Source organism: Lytechinus variegatus, chromosome 7 (genome assembly GCF_018143015.1).
Source record: "Lytechinus variegatus isolate NC3 chromosome 7, Lvar_3.0, whole genome shotgun sequence".
Lineage (NCBI taxonomy): Eukaryota > Metazoa > Echinodermata > Echinoidea > Temnopleuroida > Toxopneustidae > Lytechinus > Lytechinus variegatus.
The window spans coordinates 43,386,925-43,404,724 of record NC_054746.1 but is presented as its reverse complement, the minus strand read 5'-3'; the positions used below and the strand labels follow the sequence as shown (position 1 = coordinate 43,404,724).

Sequence of the window (17,800 nt, the reverse complement as noted above, 5' to 3'; positions counted from 1 at the left end):
GGACCAAATGACTGTTAGACGAAATGTTGGATGGAATGGCATCAGACAAAATGAAGGTAGACCGCCCAATGAGTAGAAAAGTTGGTGATAGACGAATCAGTAGTTTACCATTAGAATCTTGTTTATTTCCAAGATGAGATCGAGTGTGCCACCTATAACAAGTACAGACTGGGTCTTTCAAGCAGCAGTAGAGTACCATGAACTATTCTGGTCCTGGACCTTTCTTGAACTGGAAGTTAATATGATTTGAACATATAAAGAAAAATCAGACAAACAAAATACTGAAAATTTGATCAAAATCAGACAAGGAATAACAAAGTTAAATGACATTTTAAAGATCTTTGAATTTTCCCGTGAAACAGTTCTAGGCGCGTCTACATGATTATCACCCGTATCAGACATCTGAGCTGGTCATTTACAAAACCGTATTGCCCTACATTTTCTGAATATCGGAAAGGGTAGGTATATTGTTTGTATTTTCCTCGGTCTCAATGCGCGTATTTACTTTGCATGCAGAGACGATGCAAAATATACCTTTGTATTTTCCCTGGTCTCACATCCGGGCATTTTAGGATGCGTATAAAGAGATACGCTTCATAAGGATCCACGCACCAACAATATAAGTCATAATAAAGACAACGCTGGTTCCGAGCGCTTGCAAGTACGTCATAATGGTAAAGTGCAGAGCCTAGACCGACACAGTAGAACTCTATTTTTAAAAGAAATATCACCATTATCATCATTTTTGCTCTAGATATCTGATTTGGATGATAATAAAAATATTGACTAGCTCTTCTTTCGGGGAACATCAAATATATTGCCCTTAAATGACCCATATTGCCCTCGTCTAAAGACTCGGGCCAATATGATTCATTTGCTGGCAATATATTTGATGTTCCCCTCAAGGCTAGTCAATATTATATAAATATTCAATGAGCAAATTGATGATGTCAGTTCCCCACTTGTTCTTTTGTATTTTATTATATGAATTTAGGTCTATTCAACTTTTTCCTCCATGAACCAAAAAGATTGGATTGTCAACTTATTTAGTGCATTAGATATTCATTGCTGCAACTTATTTCATTATAAGGGAGATCAAATTGTTCACATACATGTAACTGTGAAATAATATCTATGATTTCATGTAATAACATAAGAAAAAGGAAGTGATGATGATGTCATCACAACGTGCATATAACTTTTCACAAAATATTGCAAAACTTAAAAATTCAATAACTTTGTTATTTTATATCCTATTTTGATAAAAATTTCACCATTTTGCTCCGTGAATTTTACTTATTTAGATATAAATATTTTCAGCCCGGACCATCCCTTTAATTCTTTAAGTCCGCATTCATGAATTAGTGAAATGTGGTATAACAGGATTTACATGTCAACATAATGGAGAGCTACAAAGATGATGCCATCTCAATGCGAAATGAAATCGGAGCATTAACAACCTTGCACAATATCAAAATCTCAAACATGAAAATGGGTTCCCACATCGTCCAAAATCTGGAACGACATGCAATAAGTCAATGTTTGATGTAAGAAAAATTTGTGATATAATCGCAGGCACACTGCCTCATGTATTCAGTTTGATCTAAAATGTGTTTGACAAATCATATCAGTGGAATGAGACTTTGTTGTCGTAAATACAATCTGAAACCCCTTTTGTCACTTTGATTAGTATCAAATAAAATCAGAAACAACAACAAACTTCTGAACATGAAAGTTATAGCGTCATTTTACTTGGTGGCTGGAGATGTTCCAATTTCCTTCATATTATGTATAACTTCTCGGATTTGGTATTATTTATTCAAGCCATGGTTACTTAACTAAGTTAAAGAGCCATTCAGATCTATACTAGTGGTTCAATATCAAACAAGTTAATGTATTAACAAACTTTGATATACAACGAGCACTACTGGCTGATGAATGTTTAAGCTTACCTAAACGCAACATGTTTTTATTGGTTAATGTTGTCAGCTCTGTTAAATGTCACATAGAAACAGCTACACTGGCCACATGGTTGCGGTTACCGTTTGTTTGATTACTATGGCAACTAGATACACGATTTCATGATACAATTATCAACAATTCCTTGAAAAGACACCTACTGAGTGTGTGTGTGGGAGAGAGAAAGAGAGATGATCAGTTCATCACCATGAAGTAAAGGGCAAGGTCTGATCGACTAATCCTTCTCAATTAAAATATGACTCTTTTACATTCTTCGAGGACCAACTTTCCAACCTATCTAGTTAGCAAAGAGGGACGAAGGATAAAAACTTTCGTATTTCATAGCACATTGTGGTGTATATTAACTGCACAAGATCATATTCATATATACGTATTGGATTTACTGTCAAAGGAAAAAAAATAGATTATGGGAGGGGGTAATCACAACTACAAGGTATCAGTGATGTTGATTAAAGATAAAGCACATAAATATTGTTTTGGGTTTAATCATATTTTAGCAATATTATTTCAAAGAGGTCAATGATGAGGATCACACAACAGGTCTGTGATCTAATATCATAAAAAAAGTTTGGAATAGAAATGAGTCTGAAAAAACAACAAAACATTGTCATTCAAATGTGATGATAATGATGACGATATTGATGATGGCAATATTGATGACAATGATGATGGCAATGGTGATGATAATAATGATGATGGCAATGTTGATGATGATGATGATGGCAATGTTGATGATGATAATAATGATGATGGCAATGTTGATGATGATGATGATGGCAATGTTGATGATGATAATAATGATGATGGCAATGTTGATGATGATGATGATGGCAATGTTGATGACAATGATGATGGCAATTTTGATGACAATGATGATAGCAATGTTGATGATAATAATGATGATGGCAATGTTGATGACAATGATGATGATAATAATGATGATGGCAATGTTGATGATGATAATGATGATGGCAATGTTGATGACAATGATGATAGCAAGCAATGTTGATGATAATAATGATGATGGCAATGTTGATGACAATGATGATGGCAATGTTGATGATAATGATGATGAGGAGGAACACTCGGAGCAGCATCACTAAGAAATGAAGTTCCTAGATCATGGACCTACTGGACAGACCCTCCTCCATACCTTATACCCCTTTCATAAACCCAATTAAAATGAATTATGCGGCTAATAACAGCATAATTTGGTCGTAAAATTGGAGGACAAGAGTTATCCGCATTACTCTGATGCTGCTATTATCCGCATAATAGCATCATCGGGATAAGATTTTGAGTTTATGAACGCATTTCCAAATAATGCGGATAATTGCCATGGTGCGGTCACAAGGTCACCCTTTTCCAACACAACCGCATCGGAGGGGGCGTGTCCAGTTGTCATGACGATTATCCGCCTTTTTCAGGATGGGCGCTCGTAAAAATAATGCGGCTTATTTTCGGAGTTTGTGAACGCAATTTTTATTGAATTATCCGCATTACTCTTAGGCGGCTAATTGGAGGATAGGTTTATGAAAAGGGTATTACTTGGAAGGAATCAATTGAGCATTGTGGCCTACAGTGCACATACTAATGTAGAATGTAATGTGATGGATGAGGAATATAGAAATAGTAGTGGTGTCAGGATGTGTTCTACTGTGAATGAGGGGGGTACTGTTCAATCACCCCAACTAAAATCAGCAGTTGACTTTTGACTTTACTGAATTAGTTCTAGGTATGAATAGGTCTTGTATGAACAGGAGCTCTAGGCATCCCCATAAGGTTTACAACCATGACTCGCTTGTCCCCACATTTGCCATTTCATTTTTTTTATCCCCTACCACAACTGGAGCATTGCCAGAAATTCCCAGAGTAGTATGGTCAACTTTTCCATGTGGTTTATATGAAGATCAAAACAATCCTCAGTAGCCTCCCCTTCCTCAATCAAACCCAGCGATTTTTGACAAAATTCATCTCCTTATGGATATTATGAAGTTTATTCGTCTACTTATTTTCACGAACAGTTTAAACAAAATTTCAATGATGTTTTTAATAATAATGTTCTTTAGACACAAAAGTACATTTTAAATATAGGCCTAAGGACAACTTTATAAGTTAGATTTATAGAGATGTAAATATTATTGCACATGAACAATATGAAAATGGTGCTTTTTTTCAATGAAAAGTAGAGAAAAAACTCTAATATTCAACAATGATTGAAATGCACTTTATTTGTGCACATATCCACCTTGCAAAGTGCTCAGGACAGATACAACATTTTTAGGGATTCCATTATGCCAACATCCATTTACCTCACTTGAGTCAGATCTGTAGGGCCCTGTTGCATAAAACTTTGCCATCCAATGATAACTACCATGGTAACAATACTAATCAGCCAATCAGAATCAAGGATTTCAGGGTAGTTACCATTGGATGGCAGTGTTACTTTAATAGTAACTTTTGTGAAGCAGTGCCCAAAACAATGTTGATGAATTCATACAATGTCTTCTGCTACTCATTCGACATACATAGCCTAAAGATGTACATTGGTACAGACAAAGTTTCAAACTTTGAGTGAAAATGTTAGAACAACAAAATATACAATTTGGAAAATGAAGTCTTGTAAATATTGATAGTTTCTGAAACACTAAATAAATAATTAGAGTACTAATAATTAGGAGCAAAATGTCACAGTCAACAGAAACAACAGAAGAAAAAGCGAGAATGAAACTAGAGAAACAAAATACAACAAAGTATAGGGTATTGTTCACAATGAGAAAACCTCTGAGAGACTAGAGAGAAAGTCACCTATAGCCTAAAGGTCATAATACAATATAGACAATAGAGGATAGAGTGATACATGAAGAGAGAATGAAGAGAAAGATTGAGAAAGAAAATCAAGGGGACTAGAGTGTAGAAGCAAGCATGAGCTAACACACGGCTTCCTGTTTGAACTCCCCAATGAGGCGGTGACTCAAGCAGCAAGGGGGCCCTCAGGCAGGGGGTGGGGATTCTAAATACTCAGGTGAGAAACAGTATCAACAACAGAGCCAAGTGAAAGTCTTTAAAATGCAGGTGAACTGATCATATCATCATTAATCTATATCTAGTAAGTGCCAACATGGCTCAAGCAATCCTCCATGGTTCTTGCTAGTCAAACCAGGGAGTTGGTCGAACATTAAAGGAGAATCCAGCCTTTTTAAAAACACTGCCGTGTTGTAAAGGAGAAAAATGGATAAAACATAATGGTGAAAGTTTGAAAGAAATCAGACAAGCAATCAGAAAGGCTGCTCTAAAATTGAGATCCCTAAGACTATGTAAATTTCAAATCGGCAACTGGGTAAGTACGGTAAATTATCACAAGGGGCGAAGACAACTTTCCCAAAGGCCATGTACTTAATTATCAGGGATTGGTGGTTTTCTCCTAAGTACCCATTCCCCTGGGGCAGCAATCTTACTATAACCCAGGTAGTGTATTGTTTTATGTTCTCATAAATGAAAAATATAATTTGAAGTAAAACTTATGAAACAAAAGAGAAATTTTAGCAATTTTATGTATTGGAGGACATGGAATAGTAGTCCTTCTTGCCACACATCACTGTGACGTCACATATGTGGCCAATTTGAAATATCCATGGGTATAGAGATAAATTTTTCACAACTTTCAAAAATTCATAACTCTCTACTTGTCTGATTTTTCTTTTTCCTCTAAAAACAAGTTTTTATTTAGGTTGGATTCGCCATTAAAAAATAATACCTGAAAACAAAGTGCTCTGAAATTTGCCAACTAAAAGTATAGACCTAAATTGCGACATGTGTGTACCACAGAGTTTAATATACTGTAATTCTTTACTCAATAGGTATCATGGCTCAGTGGACAAGATGTAGATTATACTTGTCAAATATAGATGGGAATAAATTACAAGTAAAATGCTTTATAAGCACTTAGTCTGACTAGTTCCTTACTCTCAATACACTCATAAAAACCAAGTTGAATGCCCTGTCATCAATAACACAAGTTTCCTCATCAAAACACATGAACCATTCTATAATAGTCTCACCTCAAAGCAATATTGCATTATGTTTCAATTCTGGAGAAATACACTGGAGCCAAGTCTATATTATACAAAAAGTGGACTGTCTACCGCTTTGCTTGGTTTTGAAGTTTAGAGCAAGTAATAGTCAACTTGTTACAAATCAACTTTGAAGTCAGGCAAATGGAGTTTTAACTGGTTTCAACATGTCACTATTTGGTTACAAATAATTTCATTTAAATAAGGTTGATTTGAAACAAACCTTGGCTGAGTTGGCTCATATTTCTATTAAAAGTATTATGAGTTGTAAGCCAATGGATGGAAACACCTTTGTGGGGTGAGGTCAGTTCAAGTGGAAAGGGTGTAAATTGGAGGTCTATCTTTTCTAACCTTCCTTTAAAATAAAAAACCCAGAGATTTATCCAAAGTCTTATGATGTTCATGTTTAAAGCATCCATCATTATCACACCACCATTCACTTGTCACATCCAAGTCAACTATATAACCTCAAATGTTTCATCCCTTTGTAGATTATTCATAAACTAGAAAAAAAAAAACATGAAAAACATAAAAATCTACCAAATTTGAAAGAGGAGCACTCAGATAACATGTGTTCTTATTCATCAACACCTTAAAAGACAACAGTAAAGAATAAATAGAGCTGGCATAGAAAAACTTGTAACCCCTCACATCTATAGCTCTACACTATAAGGAAACATGAACAGTAAAGAGAACAGCTGCTAACTGCTGCTGTTGCTATTTTATCTGTCAGGTTAGCCTCATTCAAAGCTAATGAATACCCATGGATGCAGAGGGGGTGGAGGGATTCTTTAATCCCTCTCTCAAAACAATAAGCCACCTGTTTGGACAAAGAGTGATAATCTGCACGAAATCAAGTCTGATGGTGATGAGCGTTGTATAGCTGTCGTTCGCATCTCTCGTTTACGATACAACAATTGTTGAGCAAAGGTAACAGGAATTTCCTGTTGAGAGCACCAACCCTACCAGCCTCAACTTGAACTTTTAGCACCATCAAAAGAATTTAGAACCATTTTATCTTTGAGGTTGTAGAATATTTACACATAGAACTACTATCATGCAAGAATCTGGTATATTTATTTTGAGATTTATCATTTACAAAAATCACACATATATTAGCTCTAGATGTGTATCAAATCAATATAAGCAGCAGCATGTAATTACGATTTCACAAACAAAATATCATTGGCTGCTAGGCACTGTTTCTATGATTGAGTTTCAAATTTTCCATCTCTGTTTCAGATCATCTTCAGAAACTGATTCATAGACTGAACAGGTTATAATTTGCACAGGAAATTATATTAATCAGGTAGTTATATTAGAAAAACTCTAAATAAAGACACAGGCTATTAGATTCAAAGTAACATTGAAAAGGTATCAAATTACATAACACTAAGGCAGATAAACAGCAGTTAACGAAGTTGTTGAGAATGGGTAAAGAAAAACCTAAAATTTGAGACTCAATTATGGGGATTCTATATTGCAGTTTTAGATTATTGCTAAGGCTATCCTGTTTAAAAAAGACCCAAATAACTAACTAAATAAACAAAACTAACAAGTCCAATAAAACAATTAGCAAACCCATTTTCACTGATACAGTACAAGAGAGTAGCAGCTCTCATAACTAAGTGAAAATCACAGCAGTCACAACGAAATAACAATAAAAATGTACATTTTGCATCATGCAACAATTTAAGAATTTTATATTACTGGCATCTTTCCCAGAAAAACGAGAGGCAGAGACAATTTAAGAAGAGAAGGTGTGATCCCATGTGATTGACATGAACAATTTGATGTTAACTGTTCTGACAACTTGACATACAGGTTATACTAATGTTTAACACATAAAATAGAAACAGAAACTAAAAATGACACAAGTTATCTCCATCACTTAAATATGAAACCCATGGTAATATGAACTGTCATCTCATAATACAATTGGTACACAAGATAGCAGACACGTTCACATAATTTCTTGTGGGTAAGAGAGGAATTGTATGAACACAGCAGGATGTCTTGCGCTTCACTAAAGAGATTTTATGAGGAGATGATATGTACAAGGTATTCTGTTTCATAGCAAAAATGGGTCTCAATATAATTTCTTTAAATATCAAAAAGATTAAAATATTACAAATAAGAAACTAATCATAATCAAATGAGGTTATATCACTATGAAAAAAGAAAAATAGATAGACTGACTGAAAGATAGATAGATAAATAGATAGGTAGAAAGATAGATAGATAAATAGATAAGTAGAAAGATAGATCTATAGATAGATAAATTAATAAATATTTGCAGAGATAGAAAGAAAATAGATACATGTAGATGTATGATCGGATGGATAAATTTAAAGGATAGATTGACATTTTTTTATTTATATTTTTATATAAATGTTGCTCATCAAAAATGTTTCAAGTCATACATGTTCTTTTCAGTTTTTGGTGACATCTTATTGATTGTAAACTAATATTCCAGTATGAAGATATCATGAAATGGAAAAGTTATAACAAACACCTCAAGAACATCAAGTTCTGAACCATAATCAATGAAACCATAGACAATGCAAATATTGGTACAAATAATATTCCAGTGAACTGGCATGATGGACTTATGTCCATTTTCACTAGACTACAAAGTGACCACTTAGCAATGTTGGAAACAAAGGATACCAGTGAAATCAATACTAAAGCAAAAAAAAGACAGCAAAATTAATTAGTTTGATAAACTTTCATTAGAATCACTTCACAGATGACACAGACAACTCTGGCTTCAACTGAAGAAAATTTGGAACACTTCAAACCTTAAATCAAGACTCACATTCCTTGCCAGACATTGAATGCTAACACTTTTTAAGCAGTCAATACCTTTAAATGTTTTTAAACAGATATATGGCACCCTGCAAATACCATGAGTTGTCATCATAAAAGTGATCTCAAATCATTGCAGATTGTAAATAAAAAGCTGTAATCTTTATTACTCAATAAGAGAGAAGACTAGGGAAGTTGAGGAGAGAGTTAAATGGACTATAAAATAATGAAACTCTGGAGTTATTATAAAACCCCCTGTCTAGACAGGTAAGTAGAGAATCTTTAAAAAGCTCCTTATATTTCCTGTTTCTCACTTCTTACAATGACAAGGTAAAAATCAACATCAAGTGAAGGCATTGTGGGTAGTTCATCATAAGGATATTCAGGGCTTATTAGTACACTTTGTAATCATACAAAGTCAGAGTATGAGAGACAATAAATGAAAATGGGAAAGAAAGACAGAGATATAAAGTGAGAGATTTAGAGAAAGATTGAGGGCAGATGAGAGTGAGAAAGAGAGAGAGAGAGAGAGGAGTAAGAATAGAAACTGTGTGAGAGAAATAGAGAAGGAAATAAACAAAGAGAAATGAAGAGAGAGAGAGAGAGAGAGAAAGGGGGTGATAAGAAACAACGAAGTACTAAATAAAAATGGTAAAATAGCTTTGAAAACAAGTTAGGCTTGGTACCAGCTGTATATTCAAATGAAGCAACTAAAACAACGCAAGGGTTCTTACAAACTCCTGGCGGCACAGAATCAGGTCTGTTCGCTGGATATACGCTATCTCGAGCATGCGCAAATGGGTCGAACTCCTTAAATAAAAATGAATTTATTATACATGCATCAAGGCTGGCAGTTTACTCAGGCACCATACCAAAAGGAAAAAGTGTGTCTTTCATACAGGAACCTTGTAAGAATCTTCCCTAATCCTCACAAAGACAAACCAATGAGAAATGCAAGAAATGGATGATGGCTTTGAATCCCATAAATCACCATGTACCTCTCACATTCTGCAGTAATATTCTGTCTATGATGAATGTGAGAATTAGGGTTGAGAAGATGTTTGCAGGACCTATGACGTAAGGTAAGGTGTCTCAGGTACCACCAATATTCTGTTGTGTAAGGGTTACCACTCAGGATTACAAGAAAAAAGATGCTTAACAGGGTCCAGGATTTACAATGAAAGACAAGGTTTAGAAAGGAAGCCTAATAGCAACATGGAGAGCTTTTCAATTGTTGAGATTTGAAAGTTGTCTTCTGCACTGAGTCTTAATAAAGACTTGTGATTAATCATATAAATCACTATGTAAAGCCATAGATGTCATCATATTCATACATCTGTTCAATATATGTTTCTAAATACAATGTATACTGTTGCATGCATTATCCTCATGCCAAATCAGTGCTCGTCTTTGTTTTCAAAGGATATTGCGTACACATCCTGCATGGAGAATTATGATATTAATGGATTTCTACAGCTGAGATCGATGGGATCGATCACAATGGTTTGTAAGACGGGGTCCTGATAATCTTGTCTAGATGACTACATGACACAATTATATTATAGTAGCGTTCTGATTTTCACATGAACCTTCTTATAACCACCTATTGCATTTAGTTTTATGTAATGGTATAATGGCCTTTGAACAATTACTTTAAATTAAGGTTTCAAAATAATAATAACAAGAAACCTTCATAAACTAAGTTTTCAGCTTTACTTTATGACAAAGCAGCTGTGTCACATATTTGTGATACATTGTAATGACAAAATTGATTATCTTTTCAACTCAGGATAGCCACTCAAGCCATTAGTTCATCTTCCAGTGGGCCTTATATAAATATAGTACCCTTCTCAATTCTATATCATGTGCCTGACAAGAAGGCAGATGGTACCAATTTTTAAGTCTTTGGCATGACATGGATGGGATTGAACCAACAACCTCCCACTCTCGAGGTGGGCACTTTACTACTGAACCATCATGCCCAGTCAATCAACTTACTTTTGGAATTAGGTTACAACTTTTACCTTGGGTATTCCTCATACAAAAAAATATTGAATGATGGAATTTTGCAGTAACTTTGGGGAAAAATGTTCGAACTTATATTCTAGAAATGCTATAAACTAGGTAAAAGTGATTGGGCCATGACTTACCTCTTCATTGTTGAATGTGGATTCTATACCTCCCTCTCTGACCCAGCAGATAATAGTTGCTAGGCTACCATTTGGGTTTTGTTTTAGATGAAGATGAGATAGGAGATATGGTGTCACAAATAGCAGCAGGAATGGGTGAAGATCCCAGGACCCAAGGTCTAATCAATAGAAGAAAAATTAGAATGAAATAATCACTTTAATATTTATGCTGGTATTTTAAACAAACATCTACATTTCGCTCTCAGCAGTTGATTTATGATTTTTCTCAATGTCTTGTATATTGATGACATATCATGTTCTATTTCTATAAACTAATTTGATTTTATTTTGTTCCATTGAGTTCCTTACTCACTTTCTCTGCTTGTATTATAGTGACAAAGGTAATTTACTCAAAAACAAAATCTCACTTTTATTTACATCCTCACTTTCCTACTGCATTTTTTTCTTCAGAAAATATGACAAATTCAGTCTGATAATCTAACTTACCAATCTCATTGCTTAGCAGGATACTGTAGACACGTCTGTAGGTTTCTACCATTCTCTTCAGCATTTCCATAGAAACAGGCTCCTCCTTTGAGTTGAGGAGAATGGACCAATCAGATGAGTTTTGAGTTTCTTTCATCTGAAAAAGGGAACAAGATAAACTTTATTAAAAAATAAGATTTTAATACCAGCAGCATTAGTAGTGAATATACCACACCTAACCATCCCAATTGGACACCACTCGATGGATCAATACATCAATATTCATTAAATTTAAACCAAACCATTGTTTGACAAACAGATATCACAAAAAACAATAAGAGTGAATTTCATGATGCATATATACATATTCTCAGAGTAAAGTGTGTTTGAAAACTTAGTAATTTTCTGATTCTAAAGATGCTTTCCTTTTCTTCAAAAAGATGTGAATGTACACATTTACTTAGTAATAAAATTTATTGTAATTACAGCACCTTCTAACCAAAAGTCTACCACTTATTATTATACCTTATTGTAATCACATGTATCCACATCTGTTACAGCATCATTCAATCTCCTCAGGAACGTTTCTGTAGTGAATTCTGAAAATTCTAAACATAAAAAGAGTTAAACTTCAACTGATTGCAGAGAGATAATGATCTATTATTTCCAAGAATCATCACTTCAATTGGAAATAAATCTATACTGAGCAACAAGATTAATAGGACCTTGATATTCGGTGTATTTTTGTTTTATTATATGCTTCTTTTTTGTTGATGTCAAAACATTCATTCACCAAATCATTATTCATACTTATCAATTATTATCATATCTATCATTCATGTCATCATCATCATCACCACCACCATCAAAATTACAACTATCACCATAATCATTATCATCACCGTCATTATCTTTGTTGCAACCTTCCATCCCATCATCAATGAACTACTACTATTCATTGTCGAAAGTAATAGATCTGTCATTACCTTTCATAGGCTTAATCAAATGAGTTGTTTTCATAACACATCTCGCAGCAGTTCTCCTAACATCATCATCATCATCTTGTAGGAAAGCTACCACAATGTCCCATAGAGATAACTGTTCATCAGCTGCAACAGAGGCAAAGAAGGCATGAGAGAGGAGAAGATTAGGTTACCGGGAGAAGACGAGACCAACAGATAGATACAGATTCAACTGGAATACAGATATAATCACATTCATTTATCTGTAGATAAATAATTTAATGATTGGTGAATTTTATTATAAGAAACAAAGAGGAATTCCCCTGGCAACATCCCCTACATTATGCAAATCAATATAGCAGCAATGTTGACTTTGTGACATTGAAATATCAAACATTCCTTTATTTAGCCTTTGAATCAATAAATGGCACTTTGTCTCACTCCTGCTATACAGGTAAGACAAAATGCATATAACATATCATCTCAATACACTAACGAACTCTACATCATATTATTTCAACTATGTCATATGGTCATTTTATGTATATTTATACTGAAGATTAAATAATACCAATAATCATCTTTCACAAGAATCATAATATGAAATGAACAAATAAAATTTTGAAAGAATATAAAAGGGGAAAAGGAAATAACATTTTAAGCCAATAGCACTTGTAATTATTATGTGTTAATTACTTTGTAAGGCATTGTAGATTGTCATATCCTGCTATATATCTTTCCAATGAATTTTATTTTCTTTTCTTGAAAAAATATTATGGGTTTCAATCAAACACATGTGGTCCTTTATCTTTCAACTTCATTCAAATCTCTGATCTGAAAAGGTGTTGAATTATTCTTTCAGACAAAATAAATGAATCATCAAAAGATAATGATAGTGGTGTCAGTGTTTCACAAACAATGTTCACGGTACTAAAGTATTCCAGAGGTGGCTCATATGAACTTACATTGGTAGAAGCACAATATGTAATATGTATGTAATAAATTAATATTATGCTTTATAATTTGCCCATTTCTTGTGAAACTAATAATAATGAAGCATTATATGCCTGCCAAGACAAGTCCACTCATCCTGACTCCAAAGAATGACCTTTGATCCTATAAAAGATGCAACACTATGGCAACATCACTTACAGTTACAGAAATGTGGCCTACAGTGTGTATAAGCAATAAAAAAAGATATAGGCCTTTGGCCCACTTAAAGGTCAAGTCCACCTAAGAAAAATGTTGATTTGAATCAATAGAGAAAAATCAGACAAGCACAATGCTGAAAATTTGATCAAAATCGGATGTAAAATAAGAAAGTTATGGCATTTCAAAGTTTCACTTATTTTCAACAAAATAGTTATATGAACGAGCCAGTTACATCCAAATAAGAGAGTCGATGACGTCACTCACTCACAATTTCTTTTATTTTTTATTGTTTGAATGAAACAATATTTCAATTTTTACGAATTTGATGATTAGGACCTCATTGCCTGAAGCACAAAATGTTAAAATAATGGAATTCCACGTGTTCAGGGAGGAATTAAACTTCATTTCACATGATAATGACGAGAAAATAAAGATATTTCATATTTTATATAATAAATTACAAAAGGAATATTGAGTGAGTGATGTCATCAACTCTCTCATTTGGGTGTAACTGGCTCGTTCATATAACTATTTTGTTGAAAATAAGCGAAATTTTAAAATGCCATAACTTTCTTATTTTACATCCGATTTTGATGAAATTTTCAGTGTTATGCTTGATGAATTTTTCTCTTTTTATTCAAATCAAGTTTTTGTTGGGGTGGACTTGTCCTTTAAAGATGGATCCCGAGGGACAGCATTAATATAGTCTGCAGGCACAGACCCTCATTGGAACTTTGATCAACAAGTGTGCCTCCACCAAAGACTAGCACATACAAAACTTGCTGTTCCAATGAGCCTTCAGTACATAAGGCAAGAGTAGGCTGCACATTCAGACCCTTATTTCGAGTGAAGGGTTTGCCCAGCAGACTAGCATTAATACTTTCCACTGGATATATGACTTTATATATGATATGTTACCTATATGTTGTTGAGGTACACCAAGTAGTGATATGGCAGAATGAAGAATGACTTTGGCTACTGCATGTCTGAGTTGAGCACCTCTTTCTGATCCACTACATGACTTAATCAGATTTAACCAACTTTGGAATAAGTGTTGATCAACATCTGCAACCTATATCATGAAGAATGGAGGAAATGAATATCATTACCAATAGGAATTTACCAGCAAAGATTTTGCTTCCAGCAAAACTTTGAAGGTTGTTGGAAAGGGAATTAACAGAGAGGCTTTGTGGTATACCATGAATTCTGTCTTGGACGTAAAAAGGGTCTATAAAAATTCAATGTATAGATAGTCAAGAGTGATCTTTCCTACGAAGATGAGATACTTCAATATCTGCAATAACCTCTATGACCTTTGACCTCGTGATCCTCAGATCATAAGTTTGAAAATGAATCCTCAAATAGTTCTTTAAGGAATTGTAAGAATAGGATGTTTAAAGTATATAATTACCTCTGTGACCTTTGACCTTAATAACCCCAAAGCTAATCAGATCATTGTCACATATGCATACATGACCAAGATCAAATTTGATCTATCAAATAGTTCTTTCGTGCAAGAGTGAAAATGGAATGAACAGATGGATGAACTCAAAACATAATACCTCAAGGACTCAAGTAAGGTGGGCAGAGGGGTAACAAAATTAATAAGACTTGTAAGAAATATTTCTCAAATATTTTTTTAAAAATATAATTTGAACTAAAAAGAAATGTGTATATAGACAACATATTATATATCAAAGAGAGATATGATAAATCTTGGAAAGTTTTCAAAACAATACATCAGTGAAACTATGAATAAGCTCAGATAACTTTATCTGATGGGCATGGAATAACATGTTTAGGAACCTGAATCTAACCGTATTAAAATAATACTTCTACCTTGGGAATCATGGGATTTTAATAAATGGTGACTTGGTCAGGAGAAAGCACTTATTTTCTTTTAAAATTAATGTACATTGACTTTATTCATAAATGTACAATTGGAGATCAATCTAGTTCTGGATCATATTCACACAAACTGTCAGTAAATAAACTTTAACAAGCATAAAGAGCAACTTTCTAATTTCAAAAAATATAAATGACTCATATTGTATGGTACACTCATTTGAAACATGGTTTACCTGAGTAGAAAGGTCCATCAAAGGAAGTACTGTACCAGTCAAAGTAACAATAGAACCAAGAACCTCTTCTCTGTGGATAGATATGAGATTTGGATGTATGAAGCACAAGACCTTCAAAAACTTAATAAAACAAAGTAAATTTAATGATTTAAATAACATAAGTGCCTGCCCCATTGCAGGCTTTTGTGTGTCCACACTGCTCAAAAGCTTTTCGGAAGAAGAATTGTCTATTCAGCCATCTTTGAACCCACAAGAATTTGTGAAGTTGTGGTTGTCTTCAAAAGTGAAGAACGAACATCATCGTATTGTAGAACTGGTCCAAATGTACCTTTTACCTGTAATTCTTACTAATGCAATGATGATATGAATTATTTGTAAAATATATTAGCCATGTTTCCGAGTGCTTTACAGACATTAGATATATAACCCCTGAATATGGTGTAAGCTAATTCTCTCCTTCTTGAAGTGGTCATATTAATAAGCAAGCAATTGGGTATCACCTATATGGACAGTGCTATACTTTAGGGGGCACCTTGTCAATCATAAACAAATAATTCAGAATTGTCTGTTTTCAATACTTCCACTATATAATGGTCACAGAATGAATGTTGAAAAGCTTCTTTGATTCCTAAGACTCTTTCAAAAAGTCTTTGTTTAGACTTACCTTGGATCATTTTCTTTGGCTAAATCAATACACTGTCTGACAAGCATCTTTGGATCATCTACCAAACCAGATGATGATGAGGGTGATGATACAACAGCATTCAATGCTTCACATACCTAGTTCAATCAAATACAAGAAACAATAAAAAAATTGCAGGGAAATTTAACTTCAAGTTCAGAATCCATTTCTTTCTCAGATTAATTTCTACATAAGCTGGTACGAATAAAATCAAAGCAAATAATTCTTCAAAGAAATTAGAGTTAACAAAAACTTCTGTCTCTAGAGGCAGGTATTGGTGGAAAATACAGAATCAGATGACAAGCCATTTGTCAGTGAGCTAACAAGGAAGGAGATCTAGGTTTTCTAAGGGGTGGATCTTAGCAAGTTGATAGATATTTTTTCAAAAATTCATCAAAATTCTTCTACACTATAAATTTGGATAGTTTTGTAACATTATACAAGTTGTATTCAACACTGAGTGTCAATAGGAATCTAACTAGAATTTTAATCATCCATGGCCTTATTCAACCAGTATGTGGTCTGCACTGATATGAAACCATAGAAGAGAATGTTAAATACCTTAGCTAAACACTGATGATCTTCTTCATGTAACATCATATCCATCAGTGATTTCACCAATTCCTTCTTATTGCACACCCCTATATGAGTAGTGGTATTTCCCAGATTTGAACTTTGACATGTGGACTGTTCCATTATTTGGACAAGGTGAGACAAGGCAACCATTCTCACTTCAGGGAATGTAGAATGGAGGAAATAGAGATGTAAGCCCTCTGTACACCCCAGCTCAGAAGGATTCCTTTCAGGATGTTCTTGATGCTGATGATACAGCTTTGGTTGCCCTGTTGGTGGCATGGAAACTGAATTATGGGCTGGATCCTTCTCTTCTTCTTCCGTTTGCATGAGCAAGACTGTATCTCTAAGCTTCAAACACAATGATGCAAAGATTCCTTGCCATTGATGAAAGCCTGGACAACTTGATGAAGACACATCATCAAGTTCTCCACAATCGACAACATTCTTTGCAACTGTTAAGATTGGATCCAATAAGAGAGTCCTGTACCTTGGTATTTGCATCCATCTGCTATCCACAAAGAAATCCTTGATAATTGATGTAAATACTGCTCGTGTGATGTATGACTTGTTTTCACTGCAGATCAGTAAGTTAAAAAAATATATAAATCTAAATAAAATAATTAATCATATAACAACTAACATATACATATATTATGATCTGGACTATTTGGAACTTACACTTATTTTTTAAATTTTTTTTTAGATTTAAAACCCCAATGTTATTGCACAATTTGAATGCACAACATTTTTAATGAATTTTAATTTGATGAATACTTGATTTTTTTTTAAATTCATGATTCGAACATCCATGGAACCCAAATGGGTATTAGATCAAATGATGATTAAAGCAAACAGCAATAAGATCTGATCA

The 17,800-nt window shown here is 34.0% G+C and overlaps 1 protein-coding gene across 1 annotated transcript in view; it reads right to left on the bottom strand.

The window, feature by feature from the left end:
• Window positions 1-17,800, bottom strand: part of LOC121419450 (thyroid adenoma-associated protein homolog) — a 65,898-nt gene that overhangs the window by 22,230 nt on the left and 25,868 nt on the right. Inside the window, exons 30-37 of the mRNA XM_041613929.1 lie at window positions 16,915-17,503; window positions 16,336-16,451; window positions 15,672-15,741; window positions 14,509-14,662; window positions 12,463-12,585; window positions 12,002-12,084; window positions 11,498-11,633; window positions 11,012-11,169 (exon numbers count right to left, since the gene is read on the bottom strand). Coding sequence (XP_041469863.1) covers window positions 11,012-11,169; window positions 11,498-11,633; window positions 12,002-12,084; window positions 12,463-12,585; window positions 14,509-14,662; window positions 15,672-15,741; window positions 16,336-16,451; window positions 16,915-17,503 — 1,429 coding nt within the window. The remainder of the gene's footprint in view (window positions 1-11,011; window positions 11,170-11,497; window positions 11,634-12,001; window positions 12,085-12,462; window positions 12,586-14,508; window positions 14,663-15,671; window positions 15,742-16,335; window positions 16,452-16,914; window positions 17,504-17,800) is intronic.